The sequence below is a fragment of the Xiphias gladius genome, chromosome 23, assembly GCF_016859285.1.
Source record: "Xiphias gladius isolate SHS-SW01 ecotype Sanya breed wild chromosome 23, ASM1685928v1, whole genome shotgun sequence".
NCBI lineage: Eukaryota > Metazoa > Chordata > Actinopteri > Istiophoriformes > Xiphiidae > Xiphias > Xiphias gladius.
Window position 1 is genome coordinate 29735807 of NC_053422.1, and position 17194 is coordinate 29753000.

At 38.3% G+C, this 17194-nt stretch overlaps 1 protein-coding gene across 4 annotated transcripts in view; it reads left to right on the forward strand.

Annotated features, from left to right (window-relative positions):
* Window positions 1–15409, forward strand: part of csnk1a1 (casein kinase 1, alpha 1) — a 42380-nt gene extending 26971 nt beyond the window's left edge. For 2 of the 4 annotated variants that reach the window (XM_040119118.1, XM_040119122.1), the window contains 4 exons: window positions 191–265; window positions 351–457; window positions 3999–4147; window positions 14617–15409. In XM_040119118.1, the coding sequence (XP_039975052.1) occupies window positions 191–265; window positions 351–457; window positions 3999–4147; window positions 14617–14624 (339 nt within the window). In that variant the 3' untranslated portion in view covers window positions 14625–15409. Of the gene's footprint in view, window positions 1–190; window positions 266–350; window positions 458–3998; window positions 4153–14616 lie in introns of those variants that run through there. The other 2 variants (XM_040119121.1, XM_040119119.1) reach the window with 2 other exon arrangements.
* The last annotated feature ends 1785 nt before the right edge of the window (window positions 15410–17194 follow it).

The window sequence follows — 17194 nt, forward strand, 5'->3', positions numbered from 1 at the left end:
TGTGCCACTGAGCACTAGCTCATAACAGCAGCTGGTGAGCTGTGGTGCCAACATGGTTGTTATGCTGTAGAAAAAATAACTTTCATACAGCATTTAAGCTAGTGTTGTCAGTGTCACAGAGGGTTTACAAGGATGCTTCAGTGGTAGTGTGTTGCTAGGAGCATTGTTAATGTTTTTGTGTGTTCGTAAGGCTGCCACAAAGAAGCAGAAGTATGAGAAGATCTCGGAGAAGAAGATGTCCACCCCTGTTGAGGTCCTCTGTAAGGTAAGAACACACTGAACAGGACTAGCAGTGCAGCTTATGTTACTCCACATCCACACGACTCAGTTGTGTGAATGCATGTTTTCAGGGTTTCCCAGCAGAGTTTGCCATGTATCTGAACTACTGCCGTGGCTTGCGCTTTGAGGAGGCCCCAGACTACATGTACCTGCGCCAACTGTTCCGCATCCTCTTCAGGTAAACAAAGATACACATAAGGAAGAAGGCCATTTTTGCAGTGGCCAGGTTTGATACTAGTGTTGATTCGGGTCGTCTTCTGTACTGGTTATGACAAAATTAACCTACGGACAAGTTTGCAAAGTGGAACACTTATTGGTCCAGTCCCCAGTTGTGTTTTGTTTTTTTTGTTTTTTTGTTTTTTTGGGTCGCTTATACTGCTAAACAGCTCTACATCAGCAACTGCTTATACAGTTAGGTACATAAGTGTTTGGACCTTGGCAGAATTTTCGTAATCTTGCCTCTTTACACCACCAGAATAGATTTGAAACAAAGCCATCAAGATGTGATTAAAGAGTAGATTTTCAACTTTCATTCAAGGGGTTTAACAAAAATATTGCAGGAACCTCTGGGGCTGCTTTCGCAGTATGTTTTAGGTCATTTGCCATCTGTACAGTGAAGCACAATCATGTCAGTTTTGCAGCATTTTGCTGAATGTGAGCAGATAGTATAGCCTTATGCACTTCAGAATTCATCCTGCTACAGCTATAAGCAGTCCCATCAGCATGGACATCTCTTTTGACCGCATATTGAGAGTTCCAATGAACAGTTACCAAATGCAAATTTAACACTCGGAATCAACACCAGCCCTTTAACTGCTTAATTTGTCATAAAATAACAAGGGAATAGGCCACACCTGGCTATGAAAGACTGTCCAATTCCTCTCGAGCCTCGGATAATGATGGAGTATGTATAAAAATGGCTGTAATTCAGTAATTCAATGTTAATGCAATATTATCATTAAACCCTTTGAATTAAAGCTGAAAGTTTACATTTCAATCACATCTCGATGGCTTAATTTCAAATCCACAGTGGTGTGGTGTACAGAGACAAAATTACGAAATTGTGCCACTGTGAAAATACTTGCATACCTAATCATACATGCTTCCAGTAGATTCTGACATTTATTGCTGATTTCATTACTTTTGTTGACAGCCTTTTCTCAGATCTAGAGTAGAGAGTTGGGTAAAAGTACTCCTGAATGCATAAATTTCTCTTTTCTTCACTCCTTCACTGTTCTTTTTTCTTTATGTTCACTGGTATTTATGGCCTATAGATAAATGATCAGAGCGAGCTGCATGAAGTGCAATTTATTTGTATACCATATAGGATTACATTTCTTTTCTTTCTACTGCAAATTTTTACCTTCCTTCTTCGTCCTTCAGTCTGACTTTCCCCTCCCTCCATCTCTTGTGTCTATTGTCAATTTTTTTTAGCTATTTTTTTGTTTTTAATTTAGTCTTAATCCGGTGTCAATTAAGGGCCAAAACTTGAAACGGCCGGAACTTTGAGTGCGCAGTTATTGAAATGCTGCAGGCTTAGTGGTGATGAAACGTGTGTGATTGGTCTCACTCCTTTAAACAGAATTAAACTAGCTGAAGTGAATTTTCTCGGTTTTGTGAAGCCTGAAACCTACTCGTTGCTGCTTGTGGCTTTAATTTTGGCTGATTGAGCTGCTTCTGTTTGTAGATCGCAAAAGTGCTTGAAACCAGAATCGCTGCTTGTGGCTATATTTATCATATTTATTCAATTTCACCCTGTTTTCTTAGACAAGTTTAGTCGACTAAAAGTGTGGACATTCTATTCTTATCTCAGTTAAAGAAACCTAACTATTGTAGTCTAGTTTTGATCAATGCAAATTGTTGACATTTTAGTGCATATTTACACCAGTCAGCCACAGCATTAAAACCACGTGCCTAATGTGTGGACTTACCCATTGTTCCGCCAAAACAGCTCTGACCCATCGAGGCATGGACTCCACAAGACCTCTGAAGGTATCCTCTGGTATTAGGCACCAAGACATTACCATCAGATCCTTTAAGTCAGACATGCATCGTACTTGCTTTTCCAGCACATCCCACAGATTCTCAATCAAATTGAGATCCGTGCAATTTGGAGGCCGAGGCAACACCTTGAACTCTTTTTCATGTTTCTCAAACCATTCCTGAACAACAATTTTGACAGTGTGGCAGGGCTGAAAGAGGCCACTACTATTAGGGAATGCTGTCGCCATGAAGAGGTTTACCTCGTCTTCAGCAGTGTTTAGGTGGGTGGTACATTTCAAAGGAATATCCACATGAATGCCAGGACCCAAGGTTTCCCAGCAGAACATAGCCCCGAACATCACACTACCTCTGCCAGCTCGCCTTCTTCCCATAGTGCATCCTGCTGCCATCTTTTCCCCAGGTAATAGATGCACACGCACCCAGCCATCCACATGATGTAAAAGAAAACGTGATTCATCAAACCAGGCCCCCTTCTTCCATTGCTCCTTGATGCAGTTCTTATGCTCTCATGCCCATTGTAGGTGCTTTCAGCGGTAGACAAGGGTTAGCATGGACTGGTCAGCGATACCAGACCCATACGCAGCAAGCTGCGATGCACTGTGTGCTCTGACAGCTTTCACAGCCAGCATTAAGGTTTTCATAAATTTGTGCTATAGTAGCTCTTCTTTGGGACTGGACCACACAGGCCAGCTTTCGCTCCACGCACATAAATAGGTCGTGGGCGCCCATGACCCTGTTGCCAGTTCACCGGTTGTCCTTCCCTGGACCACTTTTGGTAGGTACTAGCCAATGCATACATGGAACACCCTACAAGAACTTCTGTTTTGGAGATGCTCTGACCCAGTCATCTGGCCATCACAATTTGGCCCTTGTCAAAGGGCTTGCCCATTTTTCCTGCTTCCAAGACATCAACTTCAAGAACTGACTGTCCACTTGCTGTCTAATTTATCCCATCCCTTGACAGGTGCAATTTTAACGTGATAATCAATGTTATTCACTTCACCTGTCGGTGCTTTTAACGTTGTTGCCGATTGGTGTATTTTGAACCAATTGATAATTGGCCTGGGGCCCAATACTCTTTAAAACTGTTCTAAAACAATGAGCTGTATAGACAGTAAAACAGACAGAAGCAATGCATTCGTTTTTTTAATCAGCCTAATTTTAACGGATTTTTAGCCAATTATTAGCTCAATTATCACCTCATTTCTTTGTCCCAAGCTCTGGTGTTGTTATTGTTGACTACCAGTAAGTTACTTTGAGTGTCCACTGTGCTCCATGCTGTGTTCATTGTATTCTGACGGCTGGCGTAGTACTGATATGACACACGCAGTACAGGAAACGGAGGTGCTGCATTGATCAAACAGCCTGTAATATTTTGTCCCCTCTTTTTCATCAATGAAAATACACATTTTGGTATTTATTTTTTAAACATTTTAGTCTTGTCTTTTTTCGTCAACAATAAAGTACCTTGATGCCCCCTCATCATCATCATCATCTTGTCTTAGTCATGGTAAAAAAAGGTTGTTGAAAAACATATTTAGTCATAGTTTTTGTTAATGAAATTAACACTACTTGCTTCTTTCCCTCTGCCGTTATTTTCATTGCTTCATATCTTCTTTTCTAGTCTGCTGTCATCTTCCTACTGTCCTTTCATAAACTTTTTCAAACAGCTGATTGTTTGGAATATGCTGATAACATGTTTCTGTGTTTTTTAGGACTCTGAACCACCAGTATGACTACACATTTGACTGGACCATGCTGAAACAGAAAGCAGCCCAGCAGGGGGCCTCCTCCGGGGGCCAGGGCCAGCAGGCACAAACCCCCACAGGCAAGCAAACTGACAAACCCAAGCCTAACATGAAAGGTTAGTAGCAAACAGCCAAGCGACGTTTTTTACAGACACCAATTGCTCATATATTCATTCAGTATTGTATTTAGGACTATTAGATATTGTTTTATTCCCTAACCCACACCCCAGTGCCCCCCCCCCTTTTTTTTTTAATTAAAAAAAAAAAAAAAAATATATATATATATATATATATATATATATATATATATATTTAAAAAAAAAACACCAAATTGGAAATGAATTATTCATGTTGGTATGATGAAGCCAAACAGCATTATAAGTTTGAGGAGGCACCCTAAAAGAACAGAAATTCCAAAATCAAAGAATTTGATACAATTGGTCTGTCTTGCAGAAGCAAAGACGTCCTTGGGGAATTTGACTACTAACTTTGCTGCCATGCTATTCTGTTCCTTTGTTGGGGCTGGAAAACGGGCTCTCTCCACTGTGACACTGTGTTTTAATTCTGACCAACTTGTTCTCATCACACACCTCTTATTCTTCTGCAGTCTGTCTTTATTAACATTTCTTCACCAAAATGAATGTTTGTTTTTCCCTCTGTAAATAACAATTGTTTTTGGGTAATACATGTCAAACAGTTTTTAGAAAATTTTCCCAACGGACCATCTTGGATTTGCTTCATACTTCATGTAAAATGTAATGTCATTGTACCCAACAACTAGTGTGTAAAGTTTTTGGCTTGTACGTTCACTATCTTCACTATTTGTTTAAAGCTTTTAATTTCCCGACATTGCCTTAGTTTAGAAAGTACTGTTACATGAGTATTATATATAAAAACTTTTTGATTGTATCTTCTTCAGTTCCTGAGATATGGAGGCTGTAAAAAAGGGTTGTGGCACTCATGCACAAGTGTTGCTAAATAAGTTTCATAAATAATTACTTTTGAAGTTTTCATGCTACATGCTTGAAATTTTCACGGAGTGTTCTACAGTATTAGATGTCTTAAACTTCATGAACGATTGTCCTACAGTTGTATATTTGCCAAGTTATGGCTATCGAAAATTGTATTAAAAAATTATTCTGTGCTTTTGAGCCCATTATATCGTCACACTGAACTACATCAGATCTTTTACTCAATTATACTACTTTCTTAGCAACTAGGTACATGTCTGAAAGAAAGTCTACCCTAAAAATAATCATACCACTGGAAATAGCATGTCTTGATTAGTAAATGCACAAAATATAAAGTTGGTACCTTGAACCAAACTATATTTATTATGATATCAAACACACTCTTTTTTACTACAAATGGACATTCTGGAAAAAACAGTTCTACAATTTAACTAAAACAGTGTCAGGAAATTAAAAACTTGAAGAAATAGTGAAGATATAAGCCCAAAAACTTTACACACTAGTTGTTGGGTACAATGACATTATTTACATGAAGAAAGAAGCAAATCCAAGATTGTCAGTTGGGAGGCCTCTTTTGATTTGATATGGAATGACGTTTTTCATGCTGTTTGACTGACATTAATGGTCTACACCTGGTGTCAAGCTGATGGAGACCAGGTGTGGCTCATTAGGAACAGCAACCTGAGGAATGTTAGCCCCATGCCACTGTCACTATCCTGAGTGGCAACCATTAAAGCATTCACACAGAACACACAAAGATGGAAAATACTGCTAAAATGGTAAAGAACTGTTGTGTAATTGGCTTAACAGTGTGGTTCAGAAAGAATTCAAGCACAAGTTCTGACAGCTAAATAGAAGAGAGGCAACTTGAGGTATAGGAAGTTCTTAAGAGGCCATGACCTAAAACATTATATGAGACATCTTTTATGTTATTATGAACTTTAAATTCGGCTTACTATGAAACTGTGGCAAAAAATTAGACTGGCGGCCAACCACAGTCTAGGTAATTAAGTCCACATCAAGTCCACATGCCTGTGCTGAATGTGGTTACACATTGCTCTGGTTGAGTGGTTATATGCCAGTTTATTCTGACACAACCTGTATACAACCTTATTTAAATTTTCTAAATCAAAATACTGCCACACCACGCTGGTTTTATGAGATGTCGTCTGTCCCACTTTCCACCTTGCTTGTTTACAACTTCCGCACTAGCGTGAGGAGAGCGGGGCTGCCGTTTGGAGGGGGAGCAACCGCTGAATTAGCTACTGTCAGTTACAGTAGCATAAACAGAGGTTGGAAAAAAAATAACTACTGCTAACTTGACTTCTTGTTTTGTTGAAAAGGGTTACAAGGCATAGGAAAAATTGATTGTCATGATATGACAAATGAATGCAAAATTAAAAAATCAGAAATGAACTACATTCCACTTGTTGTGCATTACATGAGACCAAACTCTTAATATGTGTAAACCAACACTGCAAAACTACTTTTTTGTAGTTTGCAATTACTGCTTGATTATGTGAGACAGGGGTATGTAAAACAATAAGACACAGACACACACACAGTCTGGCTGACATAATACTGTTAAGCAAGCAACCATAGACATACTGACACGTTATCTTTTGTTCAGTTGGCTTTTTAGTAGTATTTTCATTTTATTAAATGGAAAAATTGTACATTTTTGCTGTGTATGTGATCAGATGGCTAAATTGTCAGTGAGTCTGTCGCGGCTGGTTCCATACACATTGCTGTGAAAGCACAGATTAACATAGATTTACACAAATTAATGCGACATGAAATGCTAAAACAAAATATTAAGTTTCTACACTTGCTTGTCTCTCACGTACTTAGATTATCTGTTGAATTCTCTTTTTAAAAACCAGCTTGGTTATTAGTTACATAGATGTTTAAGAACGTCAATAACACCACCTGGCATTCCCACCTATAGTAGAACTGATGACAGCTGTGGGTCCAGTCTTGGTCTTGAAGATGGTCACAAAGCCAGGTCAGATAACAGATGTTGTCCCATTAGATTGCAGAAACTCAGTCAGGTCATTCTGTAACAAGTGGTCAACTAGCCTTGTCAGCCTACTAAATATCATTTCAATTAATATGCCTTACTTGGAGCATTATACATGTGCAAAAAGTTATCCAACTAACAATTTCACAGATTCTAAATCTCAGATTTTTCTCAGATATTCTCCCTTTTCTGTTCTAAAAGCCTCATGAACACAATGCATAAGAATTTCATCAGGAATTGATTTCATAAGTACACATAGGTACCCTTTGTGTGTGGATTGCTTGGACTATTTTGCCAGCTTGGAATATTTTGTATGGTGGACCCAGAGATGCGGGCTCTTGCTGCCGCTGCCTCTATTGTTTTCAGTGTGCCACCGAGGTTGGCAATAGCAGCAAGGAAAGGGAGGACGGCTACTGCTCTCCTCAACGCAAACTTCCAGCTGGCTGCAACGGCGTGCCTTGTGAATGTCAACTACAGAAACCAAACAGAGAGAAACGATGGAGGAGCTAAGCGCACTTGTATCTGAATTATATGACATCTCTTCCCTGGTGTACAAGGATATCAATAAGAAAAATTGTGCTTGGAGCAACATCAGCTTCAAAAAAGGATTATCTGGTAGGTTGTGGGCCATTAAATATATTGTATGAATATTCTGGTTAAACTACCTAAACTGTTAACATGATAAAGACAGGAAATGGTCCCATTAAGTTTCAAATTTCTCATAACTGTAGGCAACATTAACAACCAAAGCTTACACAGTATCTGAATGTATATATCCACAGTGTACAATTGTATGATGACCTATGCCTGTGTGGCAGTTAAAGTAATATAAATCCAACTGAAATGAGTCAGAATGTCAATTTCAAATTTCAAATAAAAAACTATTATACAGGCACAGATGTAACCAAAACAAGACTTAGTCCAAGACTAGTATATGGTTGGACCGCCCTTAATCTGTTTACTTCTCTCCTACTGTCTGCGCTCACATATACAGTATTTTAATACAGCTGAATTTCCAATAAAGCTGTTCTCATTTACATGCTTTCCTGTTTCTGTTGTTGTACAACGGAACAAGTATGAAATACTGACTGAAACACCGCCATTAAGACTACATGTTAACCAGCAGTCACTTCTAAGTCATTTCCAAGCTGCTGCTCTGCAAAGCTGAAATCCAGATTATAGAACCATGACCCCTTCTGACAAAAATCACCATACACACAAATTAAAGACAATGGCTGTGCTTTGATTTCGGCTATATGTACGTGCAAAATGATCACCTAGAGAGAAAGTTATGTCATTCACGTCTATGCAGCTGCCTTGTGGTCAGTTGACTGAGAGGGATGTGTTTGTGGAGGTAAAGCACGACCTTGTGTTCGCGGGGCAATACTGGCAACTCACTTTTCCAGTTTATCCAAAAAGTCGCTAGATTTATCGGGAGGTGCTTTTTTGAGGTAAAGGTATGTGAAAAGTTGATAAATTAGTGACAAAGGTGCTTAGTTGGCAACACAGCTTGTAAATGATGACCTAATAGAAACCGTTTGCGCTAATTCACTTTGAAAGAGAAACGGCCAGTGGGGGAACTCCAACACTTCGCTGGTTGACCAGTGGTGTAACTTCATCACTCACTCAGTGACATTCACGTTTATATAATATTTATATATATAATATATATGTGTGTGTGTGTGTGTGTGTGTGTGTGTGTGTGTGTGTGTATGTATATATATATATATATATATATATGTGTATATATATGTATGTATATATATATGTATGTGTATATATATGTATGTATATATATATGTATGTGTATATATGTGTATGTGTGTGCGTGTGTATGTGTGTATATGTGTGTGTGTATGTATGTGTGTATATGTGTGTGTGTATGTATGTGTGTATGTATATGTGTGTGTATGTATGTGTGTATGTGTGCGTGTGTATGTATGTGTGTATATGTGTGCGTGTGTATGTATGTGTGTATATGTGTGCGTGTGTATGTATGTGTGTATATGTGTGCGTGTGTGTGTATGTGTATATATGTGTGCGTGTGTGTGTGTGTGTGTATATATGTGTGTGTATGTATATATGTGTGTGTGTGTGTGTGTATGTATATATGTGTGTGTGTATGTGTGTATGTATATATGTGTATATATATGTATATATATGTATGTGTATGTATATATGTATATATATGTATGTGTATGTATATATGTATATATATGTATGTGTATATATATATGTATATGTATATAGTTACGGTCCAGCCAGTAAACTATAAATAATAATCACTATTCTCAAACAGTCAAATGAGTTGAAATAGACTCATAGAAAACTTGTATTTAGTTTAAATATATGTATATACTTAATAGAGCGCATACCTCCGCCAAGGCCAAATATTGACAAAATTGTCCAAAAGCACTATCTCGCAGCATTAAAGGGAGTGATTAAAAAAAAATGACTTGAACCACACCTTTAACCGGATCCGCACCAGAATTTAATGGGTTCTTTCCTGGCCCATGCCCCCTTGCCTCTGCCAAAATGGTGCACATTGTTTAAGTACTTTGTGCGTAATCCTACTGACAAACAAACATGGGTGAAAACATAACTTCCTTTGAGGAGGTAAAAATACACATTAAAAGTACAACTAAATGGTGAAAGAACACAGAAATTTAATAAATGAATGTATTATTTTAGTAATTGAATTTATTATAAACAACCTAAAATAAAAAACAAAATGCATTGTAGAAATGTAAATGTTGAAAACATGAGAACTAACCAGCAGAGTTTGAGGATGATATGCCAGGGTTTTTCCCCCTCTGCAGAAGAGAAATAAAGACAAAAGAGGTCAAACTCTTGCTGTCTCTTTGGTTGAGTGTGCTGCGAAGTTATCGGCTGCAGTCCCTCCAGTGCACTCGCCAATAGATGCACCACTGGGATGATAAAATGCCGAATGCATTTTCCTCTACACAGTGAGCTGGAGACAGGCTGTAGTTGAATATCTGCCTCTCCCAAAGGTTTCTTCCAAGGTATGGCCAAATTAGGTTTTGGTGAAGGGGAAATTCTTCATCTCCCACGAACACACACAAGAGAGATCCTAAGCTGTTTGGTGAAGGGAGTGTTGAGGGCTCAGGCAAGTCAGGTTTCCCCTTTTGCTATGCCTTTCCAAAAGCAGAGCTCACAATTGTGCAACTATCACTGATGCACCCATAGGCATGTAATCAGCATCTACCACTTCCAGTAACACTATAGAAAAAGTAGCTTCATAATCAAGGTTCAAGCTTTGAAGGGACAGAACCCTATTGTTTTTTGTGTTGGATTATTATTATTATTGTTATTGTTCTGTTGAATCGGCTCAAATTGCTGTGAGATGGAATGAGCTAGAAACATGAAACTTGGCAAGTGATTTGCAAGTGCTTTCGCATGAAACATGAGCCCACCTGGCCAGATGGTGGCGCTCTAATTAAGGCCAAAAAAAGGCAATTTTGGAAAGGCCCTGCTCCTCACGGTGTAAGTCCGATTGACTTGAAATTTGACATACGAGTCCAGCAGAGTGTGCTCTACAAAAAAGCCTCGTGGACCACAAAAGTCTGCCGTGATGGAAAATATGTACCTCAAAACCTGGTGGACAGAATTTCAACATATTTGCTGAACGTGATCTGGGGGACAAGTATTAAGCGAAATCTGAATTGACATATTGAGTGGTGCATGTGGGCCTGGCCTGTTCATCATTATGTGCCATCTTATGCCATTGCTCAATTTATGGTGAGCCCGAACAAGCTAGAGACATGAAACTTGGTAACATAACTGGTAATTATGTGCTAATGCTCCCCATGAAATATGATTACAGTCGGCCAGATGGTGACACTATAATTAAGTCAAAAAAGTGAAAGATTTGACAGGCCAGCCCCCCCATACCATGAGTCCTATTTACTTCAAATTTGACTCACATCCACACCTCAATATACTCTACATATATCTGCTAATAATTCAACATGCCTCTCCTGAACAATACACACCAAGTTTCATTCAAATCCGATGAAGGGGGGATAAATGATGGAACTTCGTGTGCACAATTAATGAAATGCTGCAAGCTTTTGATGATAAGTGTATGATTGGTTTCACTCCTTCTTTAAGCAGAATTAAACTAGTCACTGAAGTCTGAAGTCACTTTGCTCGGCTTTGTGAACCCTGGAACCAACTTCTTGCTGCTTGGCCTTAATTTTGGCCGATTAAGCTACTTCCTTCTGTTGAGCACAAAAGAGCTTGAACCCGGAATTGCCGTTTGCAGCTATATTTATAATATTGGGTTCCTGATGAAGCTGCTGCCTGTATTATGACATGTTTTCCATTTTGCCAGTGCAGTAAGGGAAAATCCATTGTCTTTCTGATATCTTTGATGGGGGTGGCATATATACTTCAACTGGAGTATCCCAAATGGCACATCCTCATCCTACAATTGATGCCACAGTTGAAATTCCACCTTGATAGCTGTAGCCAGTTGTTGTGAATGAATCAGCTGTGGCTGACAAAATTTCAAGAAAGAACAGGAAAAAAAGGAATTAATGCTTTCTGTTGTAAACAGAATATTGATCTGGTTCATTAACCCGCTCATTCCACAAGACTTCATCAGGGAATAAAAATTCTTATGAAAAAGTAGTAAATAGTGTTAAATCAATCAATAAATACTTAAATGTTTCAATGTTATGTTTTTATCTTCTGTTAATGTACATACAGAGGTAAAAAATAATCAAGTTTGCATGACAAGTTAAAAAAAAAACGGAGCTTCAGGAGGTGGAAAAACTGTTGGGAAGTATTACAACATAATGACCTTCCTCCTCCCCCACATCTAAGACAGACCGACTTCAAGCAACATCAACTCTCCTGCTTGAATTGTCAGCTCATATAATTGAATGTGTTAGAAAATATCTGGTTCTTTGATAAGAAGTCCAAGGTACAACCCTGTGTACAAAAAAAGTTTCTGGGGGGAACTTAACTATGACTCCTAAGGTGCAAGTTCAGCAAGAATCATCCAGTCACAGCGTGAAATTCAGTCGATTTTTCAGTCGAAATTCGAGTCCATCATGCACCTCACCACATGCAGCTGGACCAGGAGCTTAATGCTGGGAGTTTAATGCCGATCCGAGTTATAGTAGTGTAGATGAATTAAAGTTTTCCCACTGCGAGTCACTAACATAATCAGTGGAAAAAATGAAAAGGACTCGCCCAAAATAGCTCCTCCCGCTTCGCTACTCATTAAAACAAAGGCGTAAAAGAATTGGCCAAGCAGCGACCCACAATACATCCATGGTCAACCAGTGCATCTGTTGGATTTCTCTTCCATAAAGTATTGGTTAATCTTGATTAAACAATGCACTAACTTGGGTTCTGTGCAGTCACCTTATACTGTTTTGTGAAATATTGTGCTTATTATGCCTGTTTGTTTTATAAATGATACAGGATTGAGCTTTGGAGATTGGGCAAGTCACAAATTTGAGTTCACTCCACTGTGCTAATTGGCCAAGTTCTTTCACTGGTGTTCAGCTTTTCAGTTTAGGCTTCAACAGGTCCAGTGGACTGTCAAAGGAAAACAATCAGCATGTGTTCCTGGTTCAGACATGAGCTATCTTAGATACTTTGACTTGTGAGCCAGTTTTCCGATAACATTGTGTACCATGCGCATTGTGAGAGCTGTGGCATAGAACAACACAAAGTCTACCTAAACTGCAATTAGCGATGAAACTCTTCACTTACATAGTTCAATCAAGAAACAGAAAAGTCACATGGGTTGAATTACTAATGACATTTTATCTATTTTAATTTAATTTCCTAAGGTAAATTAAGACTTGGATTACATTAGACAGAATGAAATACTTAAAATGCAGGCTTTATGATTTTTTTTTTTTTCATAAAACATTCTGACTTGTGGTATAATTAGTTTCTTCTGCTCCACACTTGGATGATAGTTTGGTCCGAAATGTACATACATAACACCTGTGAGCTCACAGAAATGTTAACATTCCACCAGACACCCCTTGTTACTGTAAGAGTGGTTTGGTGAAGAGACATTGTTCAGTAAAGGTGCAGCTGTTGTTTGACGGTCTTTAATCTCAGCCCCTTAGCATGGTTCAGTCATTAGATTGTAGCTAGAGTAGACACTGTAGCGGATGTGTGGCAGCAGTCCTTTCAATTTAAATAATTTAAAACATCCAAATTTTAAAAAAGGAAAATTGCACTTTCTGATTGTCATGAACTGTAGCTCATGCTGTAAAAGCCTGACAGTTGCATCCAATAATGCCTGTGCTGCCAGTCTTAGTAACACTTTCCTGGTTAGATCAAAGTTAAATAGTATTGATACCGAACGCTGATATGTGTATTAATTATAGTCTTATAATTGTTCATACCTGAATACATCTTAATCATCCTAACTCAAACACAAAGGGTGTGTCTTTAAGTGGTGCTGGTTTTCAACCATAGTTGGCTTTCATAGTGGTGTGACTGTGTGCTAATAATGACAATTGGCATTTTACTAATATTATTGTAAACAGCAGCTTTTTCTAACCTCAGCATTGTTCCTTATAGTCAATAGAAATGTGTCAGAAATGGAAACCAACAGTAAGCTGAAGTAATGTTTTTTCGCATAGTCAAACAGGATTTTACAGTAATATGGCTATGGTAATGCCTTTCCTGCTCGGGTTAGTCCAAACCATTCCTAGGTTGTATATTAAATTAAAAGAAGGGGAAAGCCTGTGGAGGAAAAATGTGGATGGTGATGAACTTTTCTCCACATCATGTTTGGCCAGTTGATTGCATAACAGTTGTTTTAATAATTATAGTAATGCTATATTTCCATTTGACTCGTGAATGCAAACAATGAATGCTGGTGTTTTGTAACTTAAGGAATGACAAAGGCAATGTCTGTATATGGTGATGTCTGTGTGCGCATCCCATCAGGTGAGATGCAGTCAGCAGATACTGCTATGTTGAATGGATCTGTCAATGAGTCATATTGAGCGTAGTGGTGGTGAAGTTTCATGTCAGGGCCACTCTGAACAGCACAGTGCCTCCAGTGAGCATTTTGGCCACTGTGAACAGTTTATGCAAATGCTCACACTGTTCTCCTATTTAAGCCCACGTTCTGTTTCAGTAGTAGTATTAGCAGTATCATAGCAAATGAGTCTCACAGTTTATGAACCACTTGGATAAATAAGCACATACAAGAAAAAGTACGGTGATGTCATTAAAAAATCTTAAGTAAACTCTTATAGAAAATATTTAAATATTAATTATAATTATGCAGCTGGACTGTTGAATATAACTTAAGTTTGTTTGAGAGAATGAGAGTTCAAGGTGGGATACTGAACAAATTAAAGAACTGAATTTGGGTATGTCTTGTGTCATGTTGTTATTCCCTATAAAGAAGACTTTCTGATTTTTTATTTGCCGTTCTACCTTCCATTTTTTGCTGGTTTTCAGTGTTGACCTCCTATTTGTAGACATTAACCTCCTCCTGTAGCAGTTTGGCCAGTGCCTGCTAGTCTCTATCTGCATTTGTGAACACTGTGCTAATGATGTTGCCTGTGTTTCTGTGTGTCTGTAGGTTTCTGAGCGCTCTCTGCCCAGAGCAGAGCTGCAGGAGTGTTGGTGACCAGGACAAACAAGTCTCTCTTTCTGGACAAGCGACAAACAGAAAGTCTGTGTCTCTCCTTCCATAATAACTATCTATGTAATGGAAATGTATAGATTTACACACGCCTTTGTCAGCTGTGTTATCTATATATTCATATGTATATATAATAAAACTCTCCACTCCGAAAGAAAAAGCAGGTTTTTTGGATGTGGAGGCTGTAGCCCCCTGCCCTGCCCTAGACAAACACACACCCCTCCCCAATCCATCCATCCTTCTGTCTGTCCTTCTTTCAGTGTTGACGTTTTGTCAGGTTTCTTTGGAAAGTTAAGAAGATAGTCAGCTGACTTTCTGTTTTTCTCTCCCAGTGGAAACATCTCAGCATCTCTTCCCCTCTGCACTCCTTAATTATTTCACTCCCTCCTTTTACCAAGCAAATGTTAAAACATGTAAACCTGAGAACTGTTTTCCGGTTTTTTTTTGTTTTTTTGTTTTTTTTTTCTGAAATAATTGATTGATGCAACCCTGGATGTTATTTACAAAACAATCAAAAATGTTTTTTTTTTTTTTTTTTTTCTTGTTTTCTTTTTGTTTCCTATGGTGATTAGGAGTTTGCCTGTTGAAAATATAAGCAGCTGATGGCAACAGTCAATGGTAGAATGATACTCTGGCTCTCTCCCTTTCTTTAGAGCTCTGAATTATTAAATCTGTTGTAAAACATATGGTCTTCTCCAAAAATACCAATAAAAACATAACATAACTCAGACTTCCAAGCACAAGTCATTATCAACCACCTGCATAATGAGAACTGTCTCAAGAAAACTCAACAGTCCCAGCTAATTGATTTGTTCACATTATTTAATGGCATTGTTAATAAAAAATCTCAACATGAGCATATTTAGAATATGCTAACACTGTTTAAACTCAAAAATACTTACCAGTTTTCCAGGGTGTTTCCTTGTCTCTCACAGCTTGTGTGGGTTTTGTTCATGTTAACCTGCCAGCATTGCACAAAATGTTACACATGCAGTACTGAACATTACAGAGTACATAAACACACAAAGTAATCATCTTAATTTTAGTTTATGAATATCTTAAACATTTCTAGTTAGCCATTAGCTGTGACAATAAACATCAAACAGTGGAAAGTCTACATTTTTGCTGCACAGTACACAGAATCACTTCAGACAGCCCTCAGCTCTTCCTACCCTGTTTATGCTGTTATTTGAACGGTCACACGCTGCATCATGTCAATAGAACTTATTATAAAGGCACTTTCTCAACATTTAGTGAAATGAGCACAAACTACAAAAGGGTAATTACATGTTGGGCAACAATGTGAAAGAATATAGGGGTTGCCACTTTAAAGCAATTTCCTTAATTGATCATCAGACAATTGATGATTAATATTGATTTATTATAAAAAATTATATTTGAAGAAAATGCCATCCGTTTATATACATAGTCCCTCCATGTTCAGAGGCCCCAAAGTAATTGGACAAACCAGTATAATTATGAATAAAAGGATTATTTTTAATACTTGTATAAAAATCCTTTGCAGTCAATGACTGCCTGAAGTCTGGGTCCAAGGACATCACCAAATGCTGACTTTCCTCCCTTGAAATGCTTTGCCAGGCCCTTACTACAGCCACTTTCAGATGGATTGAAGTCAGGTGACTGACTGGTCCACTGAAGAATATTTCATTTCTTTGCCTCGAGAAGCTCTTGTGTTGCTTTCACAGCATGTTATCCGTCATTATCCATCTGTACTGTGAAGCACCATCCTATCAGTTTTGCAGCATGTGGCAGAATCTGAGCATATAGTATGTCCCTATAAACTTCAGAATTCATCCTGCTACTTCTATCAGCAGTCATATCACCAATAAACACCAGTAACCCAGTTCCATAGTCAGCTATATATGCCTATGCCATAACAAATGCTTCCACCATGTTTGACAGATGATGTGGTATGCTTTGAGTCATAACGCTTTTTTAAATGTTTTTTGTTTTTTCTCATCTGGCCTTTCTGTTCTCTAGTGTCACCAGTGGTTTGCACCTTGTGGTAAACCCTCTGTACTTGCATTCATTGAGGTGTCTCTTGATTGTAGACCTGGCATTGATACACCTACCTCCTCAAGTGTTTTTGACCTGGCTAAATGTTATGAAGGGGTGTCTCTTCACCAAGAAAAGAATTCTACGATCATCCCCTTGAGCTTTTCAAGAATGTTCCAAATTGTTGATTTGGCCACTTCTAAAGTTTCTGCTATCTGATTTGTTTTGTTTTTTGTTTTTTCAGCCTAATGATTGCATCCTTCATTTGCAGGGACACCTTAATTTGTCATGAATTAACCAGGAAACAGGCCACGCCTGGCCAAGAAACTGATCTTCCAATTACTTTTGAGCCTCTGAAAATGAGGGACTGTATAAAAATGGCTGTAATTCCTAAATGGTTAGTGTGATTTTTTGTTAAACCCCTTGAATTAAAGCTGAAAATCTACTCTGCAATCATATCTTGATGTATTCGTTTCAAATCCATTGTAGTGGTGTACAG